Source organism: Leptosomus discolor, chromosome 23 (genome assembly GCF_034619465.1).
Source record: "Leptosomus discolor isolate bLepDis1 chromosome 23, bLepDis1.hap2, whole genome shotgun sequence".
Classification (NCBI taxonomy): domain Eukaryota; kingdom Metazoa; phylum Chordata; class Aves; order Leptosomiformes; family Leptosomidae; genus Leptosomus; species Leptosomus discolor.
The window spans coordinates 4,483,641-4,502,563 of record NC_141413.1 but is presented as its reverse complement, the minus strand read 5'-3'; the positions used below and the strand labels follow the sequence as shown (position 1 = coordinate 4,502,563).

General features: G+C 66.0%; 2 protein-coding genes across 3 annotated transcripts; one reads left to right on the top strand and one right to left on the bottom strand.

Annotated features, from left to right (window-relative positions):
* The first annotated feature begins 248 nt into the window (after window positions 1-248).
* On the top strand, window positions 249-7,498 carry LMAN2L (lectin, mannose binding 2 like). 2 transcript variants are annotated; one of them, XM_086477080.1, is made up of 9 exons: window positions 249-378; window positions 460-578; window positions 2,160-2,277; window positions 2,858-2,940; window positions 4,610-4,642; window positions 5,000-5,161; window positions 5,245-5,359; window positions 6,608-6,727; window positions 7,334-7,498. In XM_086477080.1, exons 1-9 carry the CDS (start codon window positions 249-251, stop codon window positions 7,474-7,476), a joined length of 1,023 nt encoding a protein of 340 aa, XP_086333206.1. In that variant the 3' UTR covers window positions 7,477-7,498. The 2 variants fall into 2 exon arrangements, with proteins under 2 accessions (XP_086333206.1, XP_086333207.1); XM_086477081.1 differs by lacking the exons at window positions 249-378; window positions 4,610-4,642 and having other exon boundaries at window positions 468-578.
* Window positions 7,499-7,972: 474 nt separating this feature from the next.
* On the bottom strand, window positions 7,973-18,484 carry FER1L5 (fer-1 like family member 5). The gene is made up of 26 exons (XM_086477056.1): window positions 18,373-18,484; window positions 18,208-18,285; window positions 17,949-18,130; window positions 17,720-17,839; window positions 17,527-17,625; window positions 16,767-16,916; window positions 16,468-16,687; window positions 15,402-15,427; window positions 15,249-15,290; window positions 15,038-15,136; window positions 14,425-14,556; window positions 14,192-14,347; window positions 14,016-14,107; window positions 13,220-13,390; window positions 12,070-12,218; window positions 11,845-11,984; window positions 10,866-10,954; window positions 10,678-10,773; window positions 10,447-10,588; window positions 10,257-10,356; window positions 9,919-10,115; window positions 9,709-9,818; window positions 9,475-9,622; window positions 9,321-9,385; window positions 8,207-8,632; window positions 7,973-8,114 (listed from the first exon to the last, which is right to left on the bottom strand). Exons 1-26 carry the CDS (start codon window positions 18,482-18,484, stop codon window positions 7,973-7,975), a joined length of 3,483 nt encoding a protein of 1,160 aa, XP_086333182.1.
* Between the last annotated feature and the right edge of the window lie 439 nt (window positions 18,485-18,923).

The following is an 18,923-nucleotide window of genomic DNA, read 5'->3' as shown; positions in this document are numbered from 1 at the left end:
AGCACTCAGCCTGGGGGAGCAGTGGGGCTGGTGCCGGCGCGGACCCTTTAAGGCGGCCGCAACTGTATTCCCTATCGCTCCTCCTCTCCCAGCGCTCGCCCCGCCTCTCAGCTGACAGACAGGCCGCGCGGCCAACCGACACGCGGCGCGGTGGGGGCGGGGCGGCCAATGGGCGGAGGAGGCGGAGCGGGGCGGCCAATGGGTGAGCGAGGCGGGGCGCGGGGGGGGGGCTGGGCGGCGGCGGGAAGATGGCGGCGACGGGCCGGTGGCGGGCCGGGCTGGCGCTGCTGGCGGTGGCGCTGGGGCTGGGCGGGTCGCGGGCCGAGCAGACGGAGGAGCACCTCAAGCGGGAGCACTCGCTCTCGAAGCCGTACCAGGGTGGGTAGGGCAGGGGGGGCGGCGGGCGGGGCCCGGTACCGGTACCGGGTGTCCGGTACCGACGGTTCTTGTGGGTTGCAGGTGTGGGTTCGGCCAGCTCGGGGCTGTGGGACCTGCTGGGCAACGCCATGGTTATGACTCAGTACATCCGCCTCACTCCCGATGTGCAGAGCAAGCAGGGAGCCGTCTGGAACCGAGTGGTGAGTGGGGGGGGGGGGGACGGGGGACCGGGGGGGGGGGGGGGGGTGGTGGCACCGTGAGGGGGGCTGGGCGAGAGGGTCGGGACCGTGGGGTGCTCTCTGTAGGGGTGGGATACTGGGGAGGGACTGGAGGAGCTGGTTCAAGCCAGGTTGGGGGTGTGGGGAGTGAGATTTAGGGGTGAGGATGGGGGAACTGGGGGCCGGGGGGGGGGGGGGGGCGTTGGAGACTGAGCCAGGGGTGAGGGGGGTTCCTGAGTAAGGAGGTTTGGGGTGCGGGTGTATAGACAGGGCTGGGGGGTGGGCAGCTGGTGGAGAGGGGGGGGCTGGGGTCCTGGGGAAGGGGGTTTGAGCTGGGAGGATCTTGGTTTGGGGGGTGGGGGTGTCAGGGTGGTAGGGCCACATGAGGGAGTGTGGGGGTCCAAGCCAGCAGCTATGAGGGGGTTTTGGGGGTGGGGGTTAGTTTGGGGGGTTGTGGGGACAGAGGAGGTGTTTGGGCTGGGGAGGTTTGAGGATCTGGGCTAAGGTGGTGATGGGGGGAATTGGGGTGGGCTGTGGGGGGAGGGTGGTGGGAAGCTGCCTGGGGGTGTTGAGCGGCGCAGGGGAGAGCCCCGGGGGTGGGAGCTGGGGGCCTTTGGGGACTGAGTGGCTTTGGGGCTGGGGGGGGGCACCAGCGACACTTCAGCTTCCCGCCTTTGGCGGGGCGCCTCCTGCAAGGGCTGCCTTCCCCTCCCGTGTGAGTTTGGGGGGGTCTGTGCTGACCAGCTTGGTCCTCTTTTGGGTACCCCACGGCTGGAGCGCGCCTGCTGCCCCCTTTACCCTGCCCACGTCTCGGGGTGGGGCCGATAAAGCTCCAGGGGCTGTGCCAGCTCTGGCTCTGTCAGAGGTGCTCCGCTGCCCCCACGAGCCTTTTGCCCCGCAGACAGCGAAACTCCCTCTAAGACCTTGGTAGTTCCGACTGAATTTCGATTTAGGATCGAAATTGGTGGGGGTTTTTGTGCCCCAGCACCCAGCCCGTTCCACAGGGGTTTGGAAGATGCCCTACGAGACCACAAGTGGTCCGTTGTGCTCAGCATTCATTGTTTTTAAAATACTGAGGGCGGTTTTCTTCCTTTTTTTTTTTAAATTTTTTTTTGTTTGGGTTTACGGCTTCGGAGCCACCAGCCGGCTTCACGGCGGCGTTGGTTGGTAGCTCCAGGAATAATTGGCTCGTCAGCAATTAGCAGCTGCTCCTTGGGCTTTTTCTGCTCTCCTTTTCCCGGATTATTGATTTTCCCGGAGTCGCTGTTGCCTCGGAATCGCGTGAGATCGGAATCGATTCTTTGGCTTTTTATAGCCGTGGGTAACGACTAATTCCCTCGGCTTAATCGTGGCCCTTGGGGTTAATTATTCTTCCTCACATCCGAAATGTAGGACAGCGCGGGCTGTCGGCGAGGGGGAAACGGGGAGCGGAGCCGCTGGCTGTTACGAGGGACGGGCGGCAGCGGAGGGTCCGTCCCTGCCGACCCCTCGCGGGGTGGGGGAAGCGGTGGGTGCTGGCGCGAGGGCCGCCCTCGTGTCACCTCTTTGCTCCTTCTCTTGCAGCCGTGTTACCTGCGGGACTGGGAGATGCAGGTGCATTTTAAAATCCACGGGCAAGGCAAGAAGAACCTGAACGGGGACGGCTTCGCCATCTGGTACACCAAGGACCGCATGCAGCCGGGTAAAGCGCCGCCGGCGGCTGCCGGGGCCGAGGCCGTGCCTCGAGGGGAAGGTGCCGAGCGGCCCGTGCCGCCTCCTCGAGGACAAGCCTTTTTCCAGACTTGCCCTCCTGGGCTGGAAGCTCGGTTGGGGAAACGGCAGTGGGGAATTGGAGCGTTTTGGGGCATTTGGGCTGGTTTTCTCTCGCCCTGGGAGGCAAAGAGAGAGGAACGCCCGGGTGGGAGGCTGCCTCTGGGCCTCGGAGCCCTGGCTTGGGGCTTTAGGGGGGCCCTGGGAGGCTGGAGGCAGCTCGGGGGTGGGCGGCTTTGGGGTTGTTTTGCCCTGATTTGGAGGTGGGGGAGGTCCTGCCCTGGGAGTCAGCCCCTTGAAGAAGGGACTGTGAAGGCAGCTTGATCCTTGACCAGCAAAGGGAAGAGGATTTAATCTGGCCCTCTGACTTCCCTGCCTGGAGGGTCTGTGTGGTGGATGACCTGCCCACGGCTGCCCCGTGACCTGACACGCCGTGAAGGGCTGGGGAACAAACCCTTTGCCGTACCCGCCCGGCCTCGCCACCCCGGCTCTGAGCCTCTCCTCCCTTCTAGGACCTGTCTTTGGAAGCAAGGATAACTTCCTGGGCCTGGGAGTGTTTGTGGACACCTACCCGAACGAGGAGAAGCAGCAGGAGGTGAGCTGGGAAGGATGAACGGGACCGTTGCCGCTTGCCAGCCGCCTGCAGAGCGCGGCGTGGGCAGCACCGAGGTTACCGCCACGATCGCAGCTCTCCGTCGCCACGGTGTGGCCTTTTTTTGGACCTCTTAAATCACAGACCGGCTATTACTCTGCTTCCTCTCCCCTGCCTGCCCCCCCGCCGTGCTCTGCCTAGTTGGTTTTTCTCCCTAGCGAGGCAATAACTCTGCAGTGGGGTAGTTTTGTGGTCAGCTTTACCCGGAGAAAAGCCTTTCGGGGCAGGAGGAAACGAGCTGGTGGCACCACCTCTGCGGTGCGAGGCTGCCAGCAAGCAGCAGGGGAGGTGAAGCTGTAGCGAGAGCTTTGTAGGCCTTGAGTAGAGCAGTACCCGAGCTGTTCCGTGGCAGCGAGGCGGCAGGAGGCTTTCCCCGCTCTGGGGGCTGCGCTCTGCCTCTCTGAAAGGGGCCTGCCTAAAGACCTTGGTGTTCCTGACGTGGCTGTGGTTTGTTCGGGCTTTATTGACGTCCCTCCCTGCGCAGAGGCCGTTAAAACCAGGCCCTTCCCACTCTGATGCTGGAATCGGCTTCATCACTCCAAAACCAAAGCTGGACGCTTGCTTAATTCCAGTTTTCCCCTAAAAAATAGGCGCTGTTTCACCCCCTTGGCCCTAACCTCCCCCCAGGACCCCCTTCACCCCAAGGAGAGAGACAAAAGGGCGCAGCTGGGATGCGCCCTGACCTCGGAGGTGCCCAGCAAACGTTGAGCAACTCCTGGCTTTTGTTCAGCAGCCGGCCCTGGCGCAGGGGTGGACTTTGTGCCCGTAAAAAGCCTTTCCGAGCCGCCTGGTGCCGCCTTGCCGGCAGCTCTCGGGGATCAGCGCGGTGTTGGAGGCATCAGCGCGGTGTCGGAGGGAATCCTGTTGATTTGCAGCGTGGCAGCTCTGCTTTTGTGGGGTGAAAGGCCGCGTGATGGGTCTTATTTAAGAGAAATCAGTAGCAGGACGTGGGTGTTTAGCTTCCCGGCGCAGCGTGCCGCCGGAGGGGGCTGCCCTGCACCCATCCAGCCCCGAGGAAGGGAGGAGATGGAGAACTGCTGGGTGGCCGGTTGCCGGAAGGGTGTGCGGCTTCACGGCTGCTTTGAAAGGACAAAAAGCGTCGTGTTGTTGAGGCAAGAGGTCCCCGGGGAGCTGCCGTGGCCCGGCAAGGGGTCCCCGGGGAGCTGCCGTGGCCCGGCAAGAGGTCCCCGGGGAGCTGCCGTGGCCCGGCAAGAGGTCCCCGGGGAGCTGCCGTGGCCCGGCAAGAGGTCCCCGGGGAGCTGCCGTGGCCCGTGCGTCCCGGCGCTGGCTTCTGGGCCAGCGAGCTGCTGCGTGCCGAGGAGGAGGAGGAGGAGGAGGAGGAGGAGGAGGAGGAGCGCCGTCCGCGGCAACGCTTGACGTGCCCCTCGCCTTCCCCCCCCCCCAGCGCCGTTTCCTTGCCGTATCCCCCGGGATTCGGTGCCTAATGCCTAAACCACCCCCTCCCCGGCTCTGCTCGAGGCCCCGCTCGGCCGATGAGGCGCTGAGCTCCCTCGGGCGGCGGTTTCCAGGTTGCGGGTTCGCACTAACCTCTGCTCTGTGACCCTCTTGCTTCTGTGCTCTTTCTTGCTTTGCGATAACCCCGGACGGGCAGGCTCAGAAGAGGAGGTACAGCCCGGGAAACCAGGTACTGGCTCGTCGCTGCCTTACGTTGGCAAGGTTTCACCTCGGCTGAGGGATTCCCTCCTCCTCGCTCCCCAAATCCCCGCGGGAGCTGGGAGAGGCTGCGTGGAAACCCGCTGTCCTCCGTCCCGCGTACCTGGGAGCTGAGGCCGAGCCTGAGGAAGGCTGGGGGACGGGAGCGGGGGGGGGGGGCGGGGGGGGGGGGTCACGCTGTTGTCTTGTCGAGGCGCATTCCTGGGTGGCGGGGGGCGGTGCGAAGGAGTTTGGGGTCCGTAGGGCTGCGGCGGCTGGAGGAGTGCCGGGATTCACCGGGAAAGCCGTGCACAGCTCACCCCCAGCCTCATCCTCCCCCTCCTTGCAGCGTGTCTTCCCCTACATCTCGGCCATGGTCAACAACGGCTCCCTCACCTACGACCACGACCGGGACGGGCGACCGACGGAGCTGGGGGGCTGCACGGCCATGGTGCGCAACCTCAACCACGACACCTTCCTGGTGATCCGCTACGTCAAGAGGAGGCTGACGGTGAGGGCCGCCCGCCGCGGGGGGGGGGGGCAGCGGAGCCTTGGGGCCGGGGGCGAAGGCTCAAAGAGCTGCTTCTTCCTCAGGTCTTGATCGATATCGACGGGAAGCACGAGTGGAGGGACTGCATCGACGTGCCGGGCGTACGCTTGCCCCGTGGGTACTACTTTGGGACTTCTTCTGTCACCGGAGACCTGTCAGGTACCGCCCCGGGGTCCCCAGCTTCGTTTCCCCAGCGGCTCTGGCAGCTCCTGTGCAGCCTTGGGTGGCTGGAGGTGCAGCCTGGTACCTGGTGGGGCTTCCAGAGGCACGCCAGGACCTTCCCATGCTTGAAACACCCTTCAGCAGCCAGCGGGAACCTGGGATTTTATCTTGCCGTGACTCCTGAGGAGCCCAAAGCCTGATCTGGGCACGTTGCTCCCCGAAACGCTTTGTCTAGGCAGCGCTTCCCACTTTTCCCTGAGCCTCCCTGCGGGGCCACAGCCTCAGCCAGCCTCTCTCAACGACACGGTGGCCGTACCGGCTCAGCTGGAGGGTTTGCTCCTCCCAAGGCGCGTGTTTTGGAGACAAAACCCAGGATAAACGCTGAAAAAAAAATCTCTACTCCCTTGCTGCAACCCGTGGTGCCTGGTTTCGCCCCGAGGGCAGCGCTGGAAGGAGCTGCCTTTGCTGCAGACGCCCCAGGCGTTACGGCCAGGCCGTGGCGCTGCCTCCTGCTCGCTGCCTCTGCCGCCGGGATACGTTGGGATCTATTTTGCTCTGGATTTCACAGCCCGAGAGCTCGGGCCTGCCCGGTGCTGAGGGAGGGCCCAGCCCAGGCGCGCCTGGAAGCGGCGCTGCCACGTGGCTCGATGTAAAGTGGGGTTTGCCGAGAGCTAAAGCTAAAAGCCCTCCGCCTGCCTCAGCACCGCGCTTCGCTCCCAGCGCTGGTCGAGGTGCTGCGAGGCCTGACGTTACCCCGCCGGGCCTCTTGCCGTGGGTTTTAAGCCCGAGTTGAGTTCGGCCTCTACAAAAGCACATTGACAGCCGCTGGCTGGGCCCATTGTTCCGTTTCTCCAACAAAAGTCCCTTTTTCTCTCTCTGCCCAGTGCCCCGGGGAGCTGGCAGGCTCGCCTTGTCCCGCTAACAGCTCCGCCGCCACGAGCGGAGGAAGCGGCGCCGCGTGAGGCTGATGCCAACGCGTTCCCCTTTCGGGTGGCCGAGTGGTTTCGAGTCAGCTGGTCTCCCGGTCTGGGCTGGTGTTTTTTTTCAACGGAAGGAGCTCCAAGGTTCCCGTTGGCGGGGGCTGCCCTGCCGAGGTGGATTTCCCCCCCCCCCGCCTCGGGAGGGGAGAACCAGCGCTTTTTTGCCCCAAGTGGTACAATCCCACGGTGCTGCCTGTGGCCCTCGCGTCCCTGGGCAGAGCCGTGGTTGGTGACGCCTCGGGACACGTTTCTGCTCTGCTTCCAGACAACCACGACATCATTTCGCTGAAGCTTTACCAGCTGACGGTAGAGCGGACGCCGGAGGAGGAGAAGCGGGACAGAGAGGTGTACCTGCCCGTCGTGGACAACCTGAAGCTGCCGGGAAGTGAGTAAGGACCCGTCAGCCTCGTGCAGGGGAAGGTGGGACCAGCAGGGGTTGGGGGGCACTTGTAGGGTGGTGGAGCTGTGGTACTTGTGGGGCTGAAACCGCGTCAACTCGCCAGCAAACCCGCCAAGCTCCAGCTGGAACTGGGAGGTCCGTGCCCTGTTCCTCCCACCGACAGTTGTGGCAGAACCGGTGTCACAGCCCCTCTCTGGCGCGGGTGTAGTGGGCGGCAGAGCTCGCCCTCGGAGAAGCGCTGCCTTCCTGGAGCACCCCAGTGCTCTGTTTTGGCCGTGCCATGACCGAAATGGGCTGTGCTGGTCCGCCGGCCGCTCGAGGGTGCCATCTCCCCTCCGGAAACGCCCCCGCAGCCGCGTCCACCAGCCCCTCGCGTCCCCTGAAGTCTCACCGCCGTAGCCCCTACGACGAGCTGGGCCTGAAAACTTTGGGAAGCCCAACCCTGGGGTGGTGGGAGCCTGGCAGGGCGTGCGTGGCGGGGACCGGGGTGTCGGTGTGGGGTGGTTCAACCCCTCTTAGTGCAGGCAAATCCCAGCCGGGTTTGGAGGCGCCGGGGTCTCACGGGCTGGTTTTCTTCCTCTTACCGTGCAGTGGAGGCGCCGCTGGAGCCCATGAGCGGCCTGGCGCTCTTCTTAATCGTCTTCTTCTCCCTCGTCGCCATCGTTTTCGCCATCGTCATCGGAGTCATCATCTACAACAAGTGGCAGGAGCAGAGCCGGAAACATTTCTATTGACTTGGGAACCCTCTCCCCCCCCCCCCCCATGGCCCGGCGCTGGTCCTTACTAGCCACGTCGTGACTCCCACCCATCCCAGACTGGCCAGAGCGTGATGGACCCACCCTCACGGCAGGGACCTCTGTGTGTGTGTGTGTGTCCCCACAAAACCAGGGACTGCCCCGTTTCTTCTCGTGCTCCGGAGCTCCCGCGCCGCTCCGGGTGGAAGCGGCGATCCCCCAGCGTGGCGCGCGCCGGCCTGGGAGCCGTGGGGACGGACGGGCCGTCCCCCGAAGGAGCTTTGGCTTTGGGTGTGTGGCTCGGGAGGACGGGCTGAAGTCGCCACCTGGGCTGTGAAATCCCCTCTGAGAGCGACGCTGAGCCGAGCGCTTTCGCTGTCCCCTTGCAGCGTCCCCCCCCAACCCCTTGTCCCGAGGGATTTCGTTCCCAGGAGGGGGTTTCCCACGCGGTTCATCCCACTCCAGCTGCTTTCCATCGCCGGCTCTGGAGACGGGGCTACTTCTCTTTGTCCTCTGAATCCCCCCCACTGCCGTGCCACCCCTCTCTGTCCCGCTGGTCGCCGAGGTTTGGTGATTTGGGGCAGGGGATGCCGATGGGTTTCCCCGGGGGGCGAGGCACGTCGAGCTTGGGAACTCGCCTGGCTCCCCCTTGGGGACCACAAAGGTGACCCGGGGCAGCCCCTCGCTGCAGACCCCTCCTCGATTCGGGGTGTAACGTTGGGTTCCCCACTTTTTCGTCGCCGTTTGCCGCCGCCGCCGCTGCTGCTGCTGCGTCTCGGGGCTCGGCCCCTCTTCCCCGCTCCCCAGGGTCACCGCTGAGCACGCCGCCGGCTCCGCACGCCTCCCGTCCCGCCGCGGCCTCCCGCACCGGTGCTGTTTGCATGTCGTGTCTGTGGCTTCCGACACCTTTTCCCCCCTCGGTGCTCGCTGCATCCCGGAGCCCCGAGGAGGAGGAGGAGGAGGAGGAGCTGAGCCTCGGCGGGGCGATTCCCCCTGCCTCTCGGAGCCGGAGCTCTCGCTGCCTTTCAGGGAGTCGTAGTTTATTCCTACCTCAGTGACTGCTTTGGGTGACGAGTTCTCCGCGTTTCTCTTGCCGGTCGTCACCTTGGCCCCTCGGGAGCCCGTCGCTCGCTCACGCCATGGTGGCACAGAGTCCCTGGGGGGGCGGGGGATGACCCAGGGGAAGGAGCTGTTCGGTCCCTTTGTCCCAGGTTGGTGGCTCTGGGGCCATCAAGATGGCAAACGTGCCGCCGCGCCGGCCACGCCCCGGGCAGCCCCTTCCTCGCCGGGGTCGGGGGGAGCTGTGTCCTTGCCCTGCACCCGGTGGTACCCGAGGTGGGAGGGGGCACGTGTGGCCGGGGGTTTTTTTTTTGGGCAGGATGCTGTCACCGGGGTAGGTGGGAGCTTTTGTCAAAGTGCCCAACGGCGATTGTGGTGTGAAAGGAGAGGTTTGGGTTTTTTTCTGGTGTTTTGCCTTTTTTTGGTTGGTTGGTTGGTTGATTGGGTGGGTTTTTTTGCCTGATACCTGGGAGTGACATGTGTGCGCCTCTCCCTGGAGCTGTAACTGGTGTCTTGGAATAAATATTGGTGTGTGTGTGTGACGTGGCCGTGCCCCTTGTCACCGCTGGGCCCCCTGGACGCAGCGTTTCCTCCCCAAACCGCTGCTGCCGAGTGCCGTAGCAAGACGGGGGGGGGGGGGGGTCTGTCTCCCACCGCCGTGAGGCTCCCCAAGACGCAGCAGCTCCTGGGTCAGCCCAGGGAGAGGGGGACAACGCCTTGACTGTTGCTGCATGGGGCTTTATTAAAGAGGTGACACATCGGGGGAGGCGGGGGTGGCGCATCACGGCTTGTCCCCGCCGGTGAGGTGCAAGCTCTTGAGGGGGTTGACCAGCTTCATGGCTAAATAACCCTGCGAGGAGGAAGAGAGGGGAGCTCAGGGGGGGCTTGGGAGGGGGGGGAATGGGGGGGGGGGGGGTCGGCTGTGCCCCTTGTGCTCACCGGGGCGGCGTAGATGAAGGTGAAGAGGAGGGCGAGGAGCAGCAGCAGGGCCAGCCCCAGGCTGAGGCCGCAGCGGTGTCGCTGCCAGACGGTGTAGCGCAGGGCCCGCAGCGGCGCCTGCAGCCATAGGAAGGACCACTCCGGCCGCCTGTGGGGGACACCCAGCTCAGACACCCCTTGTCCCCACCCCTTGTACCCCAAGAGAGGGACGAGCTGCTCTCCCTGGGGACTCACACGGGTGCTGGGAGCGTCGGGTACATGTTGGGATCCTCCCGGCCTTTCCCCGCCGGCCGCTCTTCTGCGTCCTTTGCCGTCAGCAGCTCCAGGCTCAGCTCCAGCTTACCCTGGATGAGGGGGTGATGGGTGGGAGCTGGGGTGCAGGGTTTGTCCCCCCGGCTCCCTGTCATCGCTGTCACCCGCTAGCCCGGTGCCCCTGCCACCTACCGAAAGGCGCCGCTTGCCGTCCTCCTGCACCGTGCAGGGCCACCACCCCCTCGCCCGTCTCTGCCGGAAAAGGGAGAGCCGGGAAGGGGCCTGTGCCCCACGCCGGGGGCTTTGGGGGGTCTCCTGCGGCGTTGGGGTGCAGTCCTGGGGGTGCTGGGCTGGGCACGGCAGCTTGGTGAGCTCCAGCTCCAGAACGCCTGCGGGGAAAAGTCAAGGCGGGGGCCAGTTGGCTGTCACCCCGCGGGTGCCCGTCGTCACCTGTGGGTGCCCCCCCACCACTTGTGGGTGACCCCCACCCTGCCGGGGGGGGGCTGCAGGGCAGGGAAACGGGATCTCACCCAGAAAATCATCGGCAGAAAACTTGTCGTTGTCCCACACTTGGAGGATGAGCTTGGGGGGCACCTTCAGCACCGTCTCGTCCAGGCTCCAGAAATGCTCCTGCCGTGGTAGGGAGAGGGAAAGGGGGGTGTCATGCTTGTCCCCCGTGTGTCGTCGTCCCCCCCCCCCCCACCCTGGGGTGCCTCTTGCCTTCCGGGGCAGGACGCAGAGCTGCTCGGCTGCCAGATACTCGAAGGAGAAGACGAAACGCCAGTTGAAGGCCCCGTCCCCCTGCAGCGAGCGGTAATGCACGTCCGTCCTCTGCCGCTGCTCCTCCAGCCCGTCCAGCCACCTGCCGTGCCACCCGGGGAGAGGGGACGCTGCCGTCACCCTCGTCCCCAGCCCTGCCGTCACCGCCCCGCAGCGGTGGCCTCGGCTCACCCGGTGACGTAGATGTCGCTCATCCGCTGCCCCACCAGGTTGATGTCCCTCAGGTCCACGTCCCGCGTGTTCCAGACCACGCAGCGCAGCTCGTACCTCGGGGAGGGGGACACGAGGACGTGTCACCTTCTCCCCCCCCGGGGATGTCCCTGTCCCACCTCCCCCCAGGGTCCTGGCTGGGTGCTCACCTCTGGGGCTTGCGGGGGGTGATGTCGATGGGGGGCCCGGGGGGCCCGAGGCTGGCGGGGAAGATGTCCACCCACATCTGCACCTTGCCCTGCGTGGCACATGGCGGGGGGGGGGAGCTGTGACTGGCACGCCTCGGTCCCCATGCCGGCGTCCCCGCCCTGTCCCAGGGTGTCCCCAACACCCTTTGGGTCCCTATCGCACACACTTGTCCCCAGCATCCCTCCCTGCCCTGGGGTCCCCATCACTGCGGGGTCCCCGTCATCCCCGCCAGCGTCCATCCTTGTCACCCCAGCGTCCCCGTCACCCACCCCCAGGTTCTCCATCACCCCAGGGTCCCCAGCATCCCTCCCTGCCCCCGGGGTCCCCGTCACTGCCATGTCCCCATCAATCCCCCAGCACCCCCTCTGCCCCAGGGTCTACATCACCCCGTGGGTCCCCACCACCCCCCAGCATCCCTCCCAGCCCTGGAGTCCCCATCACCCCGGGGTCCCTGTCACCCCGAGGTCCCAGTTGTCCCCCTGGCATTCCCTTATACCCCAAGGTCCCCATCACCCACCCCCGGGGTCCCTCTCACCCCGAGGTCCCTGTTGTCCCCCTGGCATTCCCTTATACCCCAAGGTCCCCATCACCCACCTCCGGGGTCCCTCTCACCCCGAGGTCCCAGTTGTCCCCCTGGCATTCCCTTATACCCCAAGGTCCCCATCACCCACCCCCGGGGTCCCTGTCACTCCAAGGTCCCAGTTGTCCCCCTGGCATTCCCTTATACCCCAAGGTCCCCATCACCCACCCCCGGGGTCCCTGTCACCCCAAGGTCCCCGTTGTCCCCCTGTCATTCCCTTATACCCTAGGGCCCTCCTCACCCTGGGGATCACCCTCACCACCTTAGGGTCCATCCCTGGCCATGTCACTGTCACCCCAGCGTCTCCATCTCCCTGTCCCCGTCCCCCACCCCCCCACCCCGAGGTGCCCCATCCCCACCTGCTCCAGCCCGGGCTGGGTGCTGTTGTAGAGGGTGCGGGTCTCGAGGTGCTGGGGGACGAGGTGACAGGCGTGGAGCACGTGCAGGGCGAGGCGCTCGCGGGGCATGCCGGGGGGTCGGTGCGGGGGGGGTCCGCTCTCTGCAAGGCCGAACTGTCACACCCGTGGGAGCGGATCCAACCCCCCCCCGCCCCGCCATGTGCCCCCACCCAGACCCCTACCCACCGAAGTGGCTGAGGAGGAACGTGTTGTCCCCAAAGGTGACGGCGGTGCCCTCGGCGCTGAACTCGGGTGCCGGCAGCCCTCGGGTGCGGGCAAAGTGCTCCAGTGCCCGGCTGGGGCAGAGCTGGTCCCTCCAGCACCCAGGGCCGGTGCTGCAGGGACAGCGGGTGGGCTGGGGGCTCTCACCTCCCCGGCCATCGTCCCCATCTCGCTGTGCCCAACCCGTTCCCCTGTGCCCATCCCTGTGCCAAGCCCACCCTCGTCTTGTGCCCATCCCCATGTCCCCACCCCTTCTCCATCCCCCTGTGCCCAACCCATAACCATCTCCTCACGCCCATCCCTGTGCCCACCCCATCCCCTCCTCCCTGTCCCCATCCCCACCCTCGTGTACCCACCCCGGCCCCGTCTCTTTGTCCCCATCCCTGTGCCACCCCACTGCGCCATGCACACCCCATAACCATCCCCTTGTGCCCGTTCCTGTGCCAGCCCAACCATCTTGTGCCCACCTTGTCCCCGTCCTTGTGCCCACCTCGTCCCACCCCTGTGCCCACCTTGTCCCCACCTCTGTGTCCACCCCATCCCTCTGCACCCATCCCGTCCTAATCTATGCCCATCCCTCTGTGCCCACCCCTGTCCCCATCCCCCTGTGCCCACCCTGTTCCCATCTCCTTCTGCCCAGCCCTGTCCCCATCCCAATCCCACTGTGCCCATCCCGTTCCCCCTGTGCCCATCCCTGTGCCAAGCCCACCCTAGTCTTGTGCCCATCCCCATGTACCCACCCCTTCTCCATCCCCCTGCGCCCAACCCATAACCATCCCCTTGTGCCCGTTCCCGTGCCAGCCCCACCATCTTGTGCCCACCTTGTCCCCATCCTTGCGCCCACCTTGTCCCCATCCTTGTGCCCACCTTGGCCCACCCCTGTGCCCACTCCATCCCTCTGTGCCCATCCCGTCCTAATCTGTGCCCATCCCTGTCCCCATCCCCCTGTGCCACCCCTGTGCCCACCCTGTTCCCATCTCCTTCTGCCCATCCCTGTCCCCATCCTGTCCCAAATCCCACTGTGCCCATGCCCACTCCGGGTCTCAGGACCATGCACCCCAATGCTTCCAGCCCCCCGGTGTCCCCGTTGTCCCCCCCTCCAAGGGTCACCCACGTGCGGTAGGAGGTGGGCAGCCCGCAGTGGGCACGGAAGCGGGACAGCAGGCGATCCTCCAGGTCGATGGTGGTGGTACCGACCTCCTGGTCGGGTGGCAGCAGGTCATAGTCCAGCAGCGAAACCCGCAGGTCCTTCTCCAACGGGATGGTGCCCGTCACCTCGAACAACCTGGCAGCAGGGGTGCCATCAGCCCCGGGGACACGCCGGCGTGGGGGCTGGCACCCGCTGGCATGGAGAGCGGGGACCCATAGGCATGGGGACCTGGTGGCATGGGGACCCACCAGCATGGGGAATGGACATCTGGTGGCATGGGGACCCACCAGCATGGGGAATGGACATCTGGTGGCGTGGGGACATGTTGTTGTGGGAAAAACGGGGACCTAGTGGCATGGGGACTTGCAGATGCGGGGAATGGAGCATCTGGTGGCTCAGGGACCTGCTGTCATGGGGAAGGTGAACCTGGTGGCACAGGGACACTCCAGCACAGGGAATGGGGACCTGGTGGCGTGGGGACGTACTGGTAGAGGAACTGGGGACTTGGAGGCTCAGGAACCTTCTGGCACGGGGAATGGGGACCTGATAGCGGGGGGTGTGGTGGCACGAGGACCTGGTGGCGTAGGGATCCAGTAGCATGGGGACCTGGTGACACAGGCACAGGTAGGCACAGGGACATCCTGACACGGGGAACGGGGCCCCACCAGCCCCCCTGGGCACCTCCTCTCAGTGCCAGACCCTCCCAGCCCAGTGCCACCCAGGGGTGACAGTGCCACCGGGCCACCCGCCCTGGCCATACCTGCCAAAAACGGGCTCCAGGGTGTTGGGCACGTACTGGTCCCGCTGGCCCAGCGTCTTCGTCCCCAGCGAGACACGAACGTAGGGGTCACACTGGCAGCAGGGAGGGGACCGTCAGGGTGACACGGGGTGGAAGGGGATGGGGGACCCCTGCCCAGCACCCATGGGTGGCCTTACCAGCCCGTTCCTATCGCGGGGGGGCAGGTCGAAGGCCCGGACGATGTAGACCCGCACCAGGCACTTTTGGGGTTGGCTGGGGGGCAGCTCCTGGAAGTGGCGCGGCGGCGGGGGCACCGCGGGGTCCTCGGGCAGAGGGTAGAGACGGAAAAGCCCCTGCGAGAGCCACACGGTTATGCACCCCGGGGTGCCCCTGCCCCGGTTCTGGGGGTCCCACGGGTGTTCTCACCCACCTTGAACTCGCCCACGGGGACGGGGTCGTCGCCCGGCGCGGGGTGAACTCCCGGCTGGTAGAGGGGGAAGGTCTGGCAGAAATCCTGCAGCCCCTCGAATTCGGGTACCGCCTCCAGCTCACAGTTGTAGATCTGGGGAGCGGTGCCTGGCCTCAGCCTTGTCCCTATTCCTGTCCCCGTTCTTGTCCCCAGCCCCATCTTGGTGCTTCTTCCCGTCCCATCTCTGTCCCCTTCTTCAGCCTTGTCCCCGTGCCATCTTCATCGCTGCCCGTGTTCTCCTCCCATCTTCAGCCTTGTCCTTGTCCCCATCCCCTTCTTCATCGCTGTCCCTGTCCCCAGCCTGTTCCCCTCCCAGTCTCTATCCCTGACCTTGTCCCCATCCCATTTCCATCCCTGTCCCCATCCCTGTCCTGTCCCAGTCCCCACCTCATCACCATCCCTGTTCTCATCCCTATCCCATCTTCATCCCTATCCCCATCTGTGTCCTCGTCCCCAGCCACCCCTGTCCCAATGCCCTGCTCCATTCTTGTCCCCATCCTATCCCATCTCCATCCTGTCCCTATCCTCATCCTTGTCCCCTGTCCCCTGCTCCAGGTCCCAGGCTCCAGCTCACCTTCAGTGTGTCCCTGTTCGTCCCCTGCCGGCTCTTTGCCTTGTCCCCCATGGCCGCATAGTATTTGCCCCACCAGTTATCCTCCTCCTCTTCTTCCTCCTCCTTCTCCTCCTCCTCTTCTTCCTTCACAGCCTGGTGGGGAGCAGGGTGAGATGGGGATGGGTGGCAGGGGTGGCCACGGTGGCCTTGGTGGCCCCGTTCCTGTGCCTACCTTGTCCACGGCCACCTTCTTGGTGATGAACCCTGACAGTATCTGCAGGGAGCAAAGGGGACTGCTCAGGGAAACTGAGGCACGGGGCAGGGGACCCCGGCGTCCAGCCGTGCTGAGGCTGGGAGCCGGGTGCTGAGGGTCTGGGGGACTCACCCGAGCGATCCTGCTCCAGGGAGTGGCTGCGGGGGGGGGGGGGAGAGGGGCAAATAAACCGTCATGGAGGTGGCAGCGTGGGGCAGGGATGGGCAGGGATGATGCAGGGGATACCGGGGGTGGGGCATGGGGGTACGAGGGATGGGGCAGGGGGGTTTCGGGTATAGGGCAGGGGGTACCAGGGATGGGGCAGGGATGGGGCAGGGGGGTACAAGGCATAGGGCAGGGGGTACCAGGGATGGGGCAGGGATGGGGCAGGAGGGTACCAGGGATGGGGCAGGGATGGGGCAGAGGGTACCAAGGATGGGGCAGGGATGGGGCAGGGGGTACCAGGGATGGGGCAGGGATGGGGCAGGGGGTACCAGGGATGAGGCAGGAGGGTACCAGGGATGGGGCAGGGATGGGGCAGTGGGTACCAGGGATGGGGCAGTGATGGGGCAGGGGGTACCAGGGATGGGGCAGGGATGGGGCAGGGGGGTACCAGGCATAGGGCAGGGGGTACCAGGGATGGGGCAGGGATGGGGCAGGGGGTAGAGGGATGGGGCAGGAGGGTACCAGGGATGGGGCAGGGATGGGGCAGGGGGTACCAGGGATGGGGCAGGGGGGTACCAGGGATGGGGCAGGGATGGGGCAGGGGGTACCAGGGATGGGGCAGGGATGGGGCAGGGGGTACCAAGGATGGGGCAGGGATGGGGCAGGGGGTACCAGGGATGGGGCAGGGATGGGGCAGAGGGTACCAAGGATGGGGCAGGGATGGGGCAGGGGGTACCAGGGATGGGGCAGGGATGGGGCAGGGGGTACCAGGGATGGGGCAGGGGGTACCAGGGATGGGGCAGGGATGGGGCAGGGGGGGTACCAGGCATAGGGCAGGGGGTACCAGGGATGGGGCAGGAATGGGCAGGGATGGGGCAGGGGTAGAGGGATGGGGCAGGGGGATACCAGGGATGGGGCAATGATGGGCAGGGATAGGGCAGGCGGTACCAGGGATGGGGCAGGAGGGTACCAGGGATGGGGCAGTGTGTACCAGGTCTGGGCAGAGCTGTACTGGAGCTGGTCAGAGCCATACTGGAGCTGGTCAGGGCCATACTGGAGCTGGTCAGGGCCATACTAGAGCCAGGTAGGGGGGTTCTGGGCCTGGGGGGCTGCCCCTCGCCATGGGGCTGGCAGCAGTACTGCCCCAGATCCCGCACGCAGGCCTGCCCCACCTCGGGCCGGTAGCCAAAATCCCGTGTGTCCAGCACCCGCAGCCGGATGGGGGGCACGTACTCCTCCTCCGCCGGCAGGTGCTGGGGACAAGCCACACGGTCACCCCAGGGTGCCAGCAGCAGCACCCATGGGTGGGGTGCTCCCCCCCCTCATCCTCACCAGCATCAGCAGGAAGGCGTTGATGGGGAAATTGGGGTTCGTAGCGAGGTCGGCGATGGTGGGGGTCCGCAGGGTCCGGCCCCCGCACTGCACCTCCAGGCTGGGCGCCCGCACGCCGCCGCGCAGCCCCCGCAGCCCCCAGGCCAGCACCTGGGGGGACATCCAGCGGCTGTCACCCCCCCTGGGTGCCCGGGGGTCACCTTGAGCGGGCTGCATGCCCGCTGGGATGCCGAAGGTGCCCGTCCCCATCCTTGTCCCTGTCCCCTTCTCCATCCCCATCCTGTCCTCATCTTGTCTTCATCCCTCTGTGCCTGTCCCCACCTTCATCCCTGTCCTTGTCCCTGTCCTGTCTCCATCCCCTTCTTCATTCCTGTCCCTGTCCTTGTCTCTTCTCCATCTCCATCTTCATCCCTGTCCTGTCTCCATCCCCTTCTTCATTCCTGTCCTTGTCCTTGTCCCCTCTCCATCCCCATCTTCATCCCTGTCCTGTCTCCATCCCCTTCTTCATTCCTGTCCTTGTCCCTGTCCCATCTCCATCCCCTTCTTCAACCATGTCCCTGTCCCTGTCCCATCTCCATCCTCTTCTTCATTCCTGTCCTTGTCCCTGTCCCATCTCCATCCCCATCTTCATCTGCGTCCCCAAACCTGACTTCATCCCCAGCCTGTCTTCATCCTTGTCCCCACCTCTGTCCTTGTCCCCACCCCATCCCCAGGACCTTCATCACTGTCCCTGTCCCCACCCGCCCTCCCCGGCTCTCACCTCCAGTGCCACCAGCCGCAGGAGGGGCCGAATACCCAGGGGGACGCTGAAGACCCCCTGCCTCCACGGCGGGGTGCTGATCTGCGCCAGGGACCCATCCTGCGGGGACGGGGCACGACGATGATGCCACCCCATCACCTGGGTGCCCCCCCCCCCCCGCCCCCCAGTGCCACCCCTCCCACCAGCCCCTCACCTCGGCGTCGTGCAGCAGCTCAAAGGCAGCCAGCAGCTCCCCGGCCGGCCCCCCCTGGCCCCCGCAGCGGGTAACGCCAAAGCCGGGGTGGCCTCCAGCACCCCACGTCCAGCCAAACATCTGGGGTGCACACACACCTCCCCAGGAAACCGCCGGCACCCTGCAAGGCATTGCTTGGGCAGGGGTGCTCCCCCCACCCAGGGGTGCTCCCCACCCGTGGGTGCCGTACCCCTTTGTCCTGGTCAAAGATCTCCACCACCACGACGGGGGGGTCATCGCAGACACCCCGGGGGTCCCCGTACAGCAGCACCCGGTGAAAAAGCAGCGTCTGGTCCCAGAGGGGGTCCAGGGTGCTGGGCAGCACCCGGGTGCTCTGGCTGACGTGCACGAAGGAGACGTGGGCGACGGGGTCTGGGGGACAGCAACGCTGTCAGCACCCTGGGGTGCCCACCGGGGTGGGGACCCGAGGGCTGGGGAGGGGGTCCCACCTGCGGTGCCTTTGGGGCCGCGGGGTGTCAGCTCCAGCGCCTGGAAGATGTAGCAGCGGAGCTGGAAGAAGTTGAGCCCTGCGGGAGAGGTAGGGGCTGGCAGGGGGGCCTGGCCACCCCCCTGGCCTTTCCCCGTGTCCCCCCGCCGTGTCCCCAGGGGCTCACGCTGGAAGGTGCAGAGGATGAAGGGCACGGGCTGCTGCAGGGGGGGCCGGGACGAGCCCCGCGCCCGCTGCTCTCTCGCAGCCGCCTTGTCCTCCTCGGCCGGGTCCTCCATGCCCTGCGGTGGGGTGGGATGTGGGGTGGGGGATCCCCTTGTCCCCGCTGTCCCCCGGCCCTGCGTCCCTCTGTCCCGTGTCCTACTGCCCCAGCATCACTCCACCTCCACATCACTCCATCCATCCCCCCGTCCCTCTGTCCCTCCATCCCTCATCCCTCCCTCTCTCTCTCCCTCATCCATCCCACCCTCCCTCCAGCTCTTCATCCCTCCCTCCCTCTGTCCCTCCCTCCCTCCCTCCCTCCATACCTCCATACTTCCATCCCTCTGTCCCTCCATCCCTCATCCATCCCTCCCTCCCTCCCTCATCCATCCCACCCTCCCTCCAGCTCTTCATCCCTCCCTCCCTCTGTCCCTCCCTCTGTCCCTCCCTCCCTCACTCCCTCCCTCTCTTCCTCCATCCCTGTATCCCTGCATCCCTCCCTCCCTCCATCCATCA

Bases quoted from the DNA above. Each gene is read 5' to 3' on its own strand.
- LMAN2L (XM_086477080.1), top strand. From the start codon at position 249: ATGGCGGCGACGGGCCGGTGGCGGGCCGGGCTGGCGCTGCTGGCGGTG. The intron at 4,643-4,999 runs GTACTGGCTCGT...CCCTCCTTGCAG, and splicing joins GGTACAGCCCGGGAAACCAG to CGTGTCTTCCCCTACATCTC. The intron at 6,728-7,333 runs GTGAGTAAGGAC...CTTACCGTGCAG, and splicing joins CAACCTGAAGCTGCCGGGAA to TGGAGGCGCCGCTGGAGCCC.
- FER1L5 (XM_086477056.1), bottom strand. From the start codon at position 18,484: ATGGAGGACCCGGCCGAGGAGGACAAGGCGGCTGCGAGAGAGCAGCGG. The intron at 18,286-18,372 runs GTGAGCCCCTGG...CCTCTCCCGCAG, and splicing joins CATCCTCTGCACCTTCCAGC to GGCTCAACTTCTTCCAGCTC. The intron at 10,589-10,677 runs GTGAGCCGAGGC...GTGGCACGGCAG, and splicing joins AGCGACATCTACGTCACCGG to GTGGCTGGACGGGCTGGAGG.